Source organism: Penaeus chinensis, chromosome 25 (genome assembly GCF_019202785.1).
Source record: "Penaeus chinensis breed Huanghai No. 1 chromosome 25, ASM1920278v2, whole genome shotgun sequence".
In the NCBI taxonomy this organism is placed as follows: domain Eukaryota; kingdom Metazoa; phylum Arthropoda; class Malacostraca; order Decapoda; family Penaeidae; genus Penaeus; species Penaeus chinensis.
Genome location: NC_061843.1, coordinates 12002314 through 12009813, shown reverse-complemented (window position 1 = coordinate 12009813; position 7500 = coordinate 12002314). Strand labels below are relative to the sequence as shown.

General features: G+C 38.3%; 1 protein-coding gene across 3 annotated transcripts in view; it reads right to left on the bottom strand.

Annotated features, from left to right (window-relative positions):
• Positions 1-1512: 1512 nt before the first annotated feature.
• LOC125038525 (integrin alpha-7-like) overlaps positions 1513-7500 on the bottom strand; it is a 25884-nt gene continuing 19896 nt past the window's right edge. For all 3 annotated transcript variants that reach the window (XM_047632023.1, XM_047632024.1, XM_047632025.1), the window contains exons 11-23: positions 7105-7278; positions 6666-6808; positions 6472-6553; positions 6147-6279; positions 5755-5968; positions 5037-5200; positions 4759-4849; positions 4445-4558; positions 4050-4201; positions 3490-3647; positions 3068-3164; positions 2615-2750; positions 1513-2316 (exon numbers count right to left, since the gene is read on the bottom strand). In XM_047632023.1, the coding sequence (XP_047487979.1) occupies positions 2212-2316; positions 2615-2750; positions 3068-3164; positions 3490-3647; positions 4050-4201; positions 4445-4558; positions 4759-4849; positions 5037-5200; positions 5755-5968; positions 6147-6279; positions 6472-6553; positions 6666-6808; positions 7105-7278 (1763 nt within the window). In that variant the 3' untranslated portion in view covers positions 1513-2211. The remainder of the gene's footprint in view (positions 2317-2614; positions 2751-3067; positions 3165-3489; positions 3648-4049; positions 4202-4444; positions 4559-4758; positions 4850-5036; positions 5201-5754; positions 5969-6146; positions 6280-6471; positions 6554-6665; positions 6809-7104; positions 7279-7500) is intronic.

Here is a 7500-nt window from a genome sequence, read left to right as displayed (position 1 = left end):
ACTAAAGTTTTAATTCTAGCAACAATACTAATTACGAAGTTAAGAATCAAACAGAAACTTGAATTCAAAACGCATAATTTCGTTATTCACGATCAAAGAATGATATCCAGTATCCCCAAACTCAACTACGTGCATTCATAAAACCCCGCCAGATAATCGTTTGTTAAAGCCATTTATTATTCCATTCATTCATCCTTAGCACGATAACAATGTCCAATGCTCCTCGCCTATTTCCTTGTCACTTCGGGTCTCCCTGGATAGCATGAAAGGAACCTGGGCGTCTAGTTAATAATGTACCGCCCGTCTTTCAAAGGTACGCTCAATAAAAGTTGATTTATAAGCACTCCACGTGAAGGAAGTATGATGAAAATAAGAAATAAAACACGGTTCTCATCACTGTAATTCAACAGTATTGTACCTGGAAGTTATAGTTTATTTGCTATAATCATTTGTCAACCAATGCACAGTGTGTGGAGAGTATTCAAAAGTTTTCGAGTTTGTAAACACTTGGTGAAGAGAAATAGCGAGACAAAATGATGTTATGTACACTATGTTTATCATCTCATTAATGCATTCTCATAAATTCATAATTGATTTGGATAGAAGAATGTGAAGTGGACTTCATTTCCCTTCTTTCTTTGAGAGAAGGGAAACAGACATTTGGAATTATCACTATCATCATTATCATTATCATTATCATTGTCATTATCCTTATCTTCATCATCATCACCATTATCATTATTATTATCATCCTCATCCTCATCCTCGCCAATATCATTATCATTATCATCTTCATCATCATCACCATTATCATCATCATCATTACCATTATCATCACCATCATCATTATCATTATCATTATCATCATCATCATCACCATTGTCATTATCATCATTATCATTATCATCATCATCACCATTATCATTATCATTATCATCATCACCATCATCAGCATCAATATCATTATCATCATCATCATCACCATTATCATCATCATCATCACCATTATCATTATCATCATCATCATCACCATTATCATTCTTACTATCATTATCATCATCACCATTATCATCATCATCATCACCATTATCATTATCATCATCATCATTACCATTATCATTCTCACTATCATTATCATCATCATCACCATGGTAAAATGAGAAAACGAGGGAAGGACATCTCGGGTATATGTTTATGCTTAAATGTTGTACAAATGCATATTGCTCACTCTTGTCTTTTTTTCTTTTTTTTTAACATAATCAAAGTATCCAGTTCCTTTGAAATGAATTAGGGATAACAGCAATTTGCAAGAGTTTTTTGTATGGGTCATTCAAATTCCCCTACTTAATATTGAGGGTCCTAAGAGGATAGGTAAGCCATTTGCACATCTTTCTTATTAGTTTTTATGACACCAAGAAAACACAAGAGAACTTACACTAGTATATAAGGTATGAAAAGCTGTGTACTAAGTTTATGTTCATTCAGGTATGGGCGAATTTAGATAAAACATAGTGTATTTTCGAAAGTGTTTATTTCAAAGATTCCAGATCTATAAAAAAAAAAGAAACACGACTAAAATAACTTAAGGAAGTCTACGAGGATTTTGTTATACAACAGTTCACATACAAAAGAACAGAATATCATTGTCAGTCACACCATTTTTAAGAATCACGTGTTAAACAGTATATCTTCTCGTGACGAAAAAAGTTAACCTCTTCAGATACTTTGAGCAACACAAATATGTATGTGCGTGTGTATGTGTGTGTGTGTGTGTGTGTGTGTGTGTGTGTGTGTGTGTGTGTGTGTGTGTGTGTGTGTGTGTGTGTGTGTGTGTGCGCGCGCGTGTGTGTGTGTGAATGAGTGTCTGTGTTTATTTATCATTCTAATTTTACTTGTTTTGTTGTACACTTTTCAGGCGAACTGTATTCGATTTCAACGTAAAACCACAGATAATCACACCTTCCCCCCCATTTCAAAGGACTCTCGTAGAACCAGGAAATGAAAATCTTCTCAAGGAAATACATCAGGGAAGCATCCTTTATCAGTTTCCTACTCATTCCAAGATCTAAAAAAAATACATTCGATGGATCTTGGGTCTTCTTAAGGAATGGTCTTAGTGATAGTTAGGTTCTTAATCACAACGTCTGCTAATATGATGGACTGATAATCCCATGTGGTAAACTTGAAGAGTACTGGCATTCAGCTGGTCACTTAGTCCCCAACCATACCGTCGTTAACAGTCCCATAGTTGTTGGAGGCCATCTGTGCACGATGGGCCTTCATTTCATCTTGTTCTTTTCTCTTGAAGAAACCAGCCTGTAGGAGACAGAATCAGTGAGGAATTGTGTCTACATATGTTCGTACATTTGCGACACTTGTAGATAAAGTATATTTGAGAATCGCAGCAGTACCTAATGGACAATTTTATGTTTACTTAGTACAATACAACGATTACCATACCCTCACCTATTATGTTTCTTTTCTACACGTGTTTTTAATGCATTACCTCATTTCTTTACGTAAAGTACACATTATCTGCCTCTTAAACCGTATCAACCGTACTGCCCACGTTATATAATACTACAATCTGGACGGTTTGCAATATTCCACTTACCTTATAGAGGCCGTAGGCGAGGAGACAGAGGAGCAGGAGGCCACCCAGTACAGCCAGCAAGATGACCCACCAAGGGACGCCCCTCCCAGGTAGACTGTCCGGCTGCACTTGCGTCATCACCACGAATTCCGTTTTTCTGAAGAATTGGGAAGAGGTTATTGTCTGATCTCTTCGTGGTGGCATTCCTCAGTTATAATAAAATAAATGATTGTTATTCTAAAAAGCGCTTAATATGCTTTTTAGAGTTTAGAAATGTCTAAACTCTGTGTAGGTATGTTTTACAGTAGGTTTAACTTATTCAGAAGGGAAACGTCGGATATAATAATAACATTAACAGATCAACAAAAATATCGAATTTCAGTTTTATATTAAGTATTATGTAACAATTCAAAAAATCACAATATATATATATATATATATATATATAAAGAGAGAGAGAGAGATAGAACATACTTGTCTCCAACAAAGCTTAACTGAGGATTTAGTGACGAAATCCTTGCCCTTGCGTAACTCTTCACAACGGCTCCTCCCTTTGCCGAGATGTGGCCAGCTGCAGAGAAAGACAAGATATTAAATAAATAAGGTTGTCCCGTATTCAATTGCATGTAGAGAACATGTCCGAAGAGGAGCATGCTTACAGAGGTCAGTTTCTTGACGTTCTAACTTGGCCCCAAATGAGACCAGTGCTCCTTTGCAGGCGAGTTGTAGGGAAGGGCCTGCCTAGGCACAAACCTGGGACTTTTAGCAGTAAAGACGACTCCACAAAGTTCCCTGGGCATTTCATAAATTTGTAGCCTAACATAGTTCCTTAAATATCTATGACGATTTTAAAAAATGTAAGTCCTCTAAAACAAAGGAACGCCCATGACACTTACCTAGGACGGTGAGGTTGAGGGACAAGTTAATAGTGAGATCGGCGAAACTAGTCCAGGCCGGCCATGACTTGATTAGACACGAGAGTCTAGCACAACTCACCAGAGGATTCGAACAGTTCAAACTGACTGGTAGAAGTGAAGATTCTTTGCTTTGCATGCTGTGGAAAGATATCCGATATTCAACTTTTCAGCATACTCTGATGATAGACAAAACACAACACAGAACACCTTCGAAATACTGGATTTCATCCTCAAATCTGACCTGAAGATGAAATGAATTCTGAAGCTACTGTCTCCTCTTTCAGTCAACCCATTTTGCGTGGATGTTGTTTTCTGTGATTAATATGTTCTGCTATGCTTACTTTACTATGTCATCATATTTCACTGATCTTTATAATCTTCTGTAAATAGATGGCAAACAAATAATTGTGATCTCACACGGACTTATATCTATTCATTTACATTAGCTTATAAAACTTAATAATAAATATAAACACGAAAAGAATGAGTAAGGAAGAGAACCAGAACGATCCTCATTATGTGCCTTCGGATTCCCTTACCTAGAGGTTTTCTGGTATTCATTTATTGAAGATAGGGTACTGCTGTTTGTTAAGACAAAAGAGATTCCCATATCTTCCCCATCGAGTTCCTCATCGGGTACGTATGTGGCACCTACCATATTGCACTGGAACCTCTGATTCTGGAAGTTTGTCTGTAACGCAGAGGTAAAATTCTTATTCGCCTGGATTTGTGAATAATATTAATGGACTGTGGGCAATACTGTTCATAATAACCGACATGAATGTTCACTATTGTCCTGACATTTCTCAAATGAAGTTCTCAAGAAATTCACTGTCTCTTATAATGATTTTGTAATAAGGTGTGGCACCTTGTATAGCCTTGGAATTGGGCCTATGATTAGTCTCTACACACACCGTGAGGAACTACAAGCTACCTCATGAGCATGGATGTTGAGGAATGTGTCAGACCTCCCCCGGGTTGTAAAGTTCACTGGAATATCCACAATAAGCTCCACTTCGCTAAGGGGAGTAGGTCCTTTCTTCACCAACTGCAATAAAAATTATGCATTATACATGACGCTAAACATGCATATGGAAACAAGCTTAATATCATCATCATATTACGTATATTTAATTTTGCTGAACTGCCTTGGTTTTTCTCTCTAAACAAAGTGGTGCATACAGGTCTTAATCATTGTCACATCATCGCATTTAATAACTGCACAATCATGCAATCACTGATCCTCACCGAAAAGTAATGCAGAAACCTTGGTGTTATGGTCGTGTTGATTTTGTTCTCCTCAAGACGCTGGTACAAAATCTGTTCTTCTTTGGAATACCTGTAACGGATTAGTCATATTAATTACATATTTATTTGTGTGTGTGATGAATATTTGTGCATATATAGCCCTACTGTAATGACGTTTATCTCAACGACATTGAGATTCTGCAATTCTGAAAGAAAGATTTTACAAATGGAGAAACTAATGACAAATCATTAAGTCTCATTATCAGTGAAACCCATACCCATGAAGCTTCAGAGACGCTTGGGCGCCCATGTGTAGGGCAAAAGCGGCGGCATTATCCTGAGGGCGTGCTTCCGTGCCTTCGCCTGCCACTTCCACTCTGATGGCGCTACTGGTGGCCCTGTCGTCCAGCTCGTTGATGTCTATGGTGACTTTTATCTCATCCTGAAGTGTTTGAGAAAAATGCTTTTATCTTAAGCACAACGCAAGTGTGATGACGTGTGATGTACAGTCTGGTTCTCAAATTCAAGTGAAAGTTTCATAGTGAGGCGTACTGATAGTTCCAGATCCAGAGGTGAAATTCTTATTGGTCATGATACTGGCTTTCATTTCTGGATAAACTTGTCAACGAATAGATTAGATAATAGCAGGGAAATGCGTGATTATGCAGAAAGTTCTTTAGCTTTACTGCTTCTTCCGCAAAGTGATAACGCAGTGAGTGAAATTTGTTATGTTTGCAATTTGTCCAAGGGAAACCTACCCCTAGTCAAATATATGCTCTGAATAGTACATTGAGATACTTTCATTGTGTATATAACAAGGTCGAACATGCATCTGAAGCCAGGATTTATTTTACAGAAGTAATGGACAATCATAAATAAATCACCATTAGAAAAAGAGTTGTTGAATATAACGATCCACATCTTTATGAAAAAATTTCCATGGACAGAAGTTGAAATAATTGAATTTTTACTCATTTGTTACAGCCGCCCACGTACCTTCTCATCTGGCATAATTGGGTTCCTGAGATGACATGCAAGGAAGGTCCTGTTGTCTGCATTAGGGAAGTTACAACTGTGTGTGTTGGGAAGCATGAGGGCGAGGGGAGAATCCACGCTGACTGTAACGTTGGGCAGGAAAACAGGTTCTCCGGTGTTGAATACGCTCACCGTAATGGAAGGTTTGTCTTCACTACCAATCACAAAAGCCGTCCTGGGGAGTAGACATTTTATGGGACGATGTTGGAGGTACAAGTAAGCTGATTCGGTTAATGAAGCAACGGTTGAATTTTAAACACCTGTCTCTCTCAGTAATGTGAAGTTGTCATATATATTTAGCAAAGTACTTGAGAGGTCGGTTAGTCTGACAAACTAATGAAAAGGTGACTCACTCTTGGTTGGATAATGTGGTTTCAACTCGCAAATCCACACGGCAGGTCTCGTCGCCGTCTTTCTCACAGCCTGTAATTATACCAACGTGTTCCGTTGCGCTGACAGGTAGACCGGGATCCGTTATTGGTAGTGCTGAAAGAACGAATTAAAAAATTAGAAAAAAAATCAGAAACTACAATGAATTGACAAAGAAAATGCCAAACCAAGACCGTCAAACAAAAATATTTCGACTAAATCGTACTGCAAACAAAATTTCATACACCTGAAACGCAAAATCTAAAACAAAAGCATATTCAGAAAAGAAAATGAAGAGTAAATACTCACAAAGAAGGTCAGAAGACTGGGCATGGTCCAACTCCCACTCAGCTTTCATTAGAATTGGCTGCCGAGCATCAATTTTATCCGCCTGGGGACAGTGCGTAAAAAGATGTTAGATGATCGAAAAGGCTAGCGTTATAAACACTTCAGATGAATGCCGCCATCAAAACAATATATGAATAAATAAATAAAAGACCGACCTTCAACTTGACCGCGTACTCTTTACACCTCTGGTCTCCTGCTACCGCGGTGTGGCTGAACGTCTTGACATACGCGTTGGTGTCGGGGAAGAAGGCTCGGGGGGAAGGGAACTCGTAGTCTAACGTGATGTTACCCTTGATACCTGCAAAAGTTAATTCATTAGGTTACCGGATGTGATTTCACATTTTTGTTGATCTCATGTAAATCATATAAAGAGAGCGAGTAAAAAAAGATGGAGAGAGAGAGAGAGAGAGAGAGAGAGAGAGAGAGAGAGAGAGAGAGAGAGAGAGAGAGAGAGAGAGAGAAACTGTGATGAAATAACAGGAAACAAAAGGCAGAATGACGGAATCTACAATCCACACAATAAGAGAAAGAAAAGAAGGGAGCAAGAAAAAAAAAAGAATATGGAAATAAATCCATCCAGTTACTCTGTCTCACCAATTTGCGAAGGAACATTGACACCCCTTTGGTTGAAGCAGACAACCAACTGGAGCGAAGTGTCATTGAGAGCTACACTTGACGGCCTCGAAGACACAGACCCCCAAACAGTCACCACAGGACGACTTCTCAACACTGCAGCGTGGCCGGAGAGGAAGCTGCCGATGGCCAGATCTAGAAGTGCAGGGGTGTGCATTGTTCGTATTTTTTTATTTTAGCTGTTACTCTTGCATTATAATTATTATCATTATCATAGTAGACATAGTAGAGCTACCAACTTCCATCATTATGATCATTTTCATCATTATCATTATTCCATTGTTATCTCAATACCGATACTGTCTTAGTTAACTTTACCATCGATACATTGCTATTGCGAATCTCGAAAACGACAAT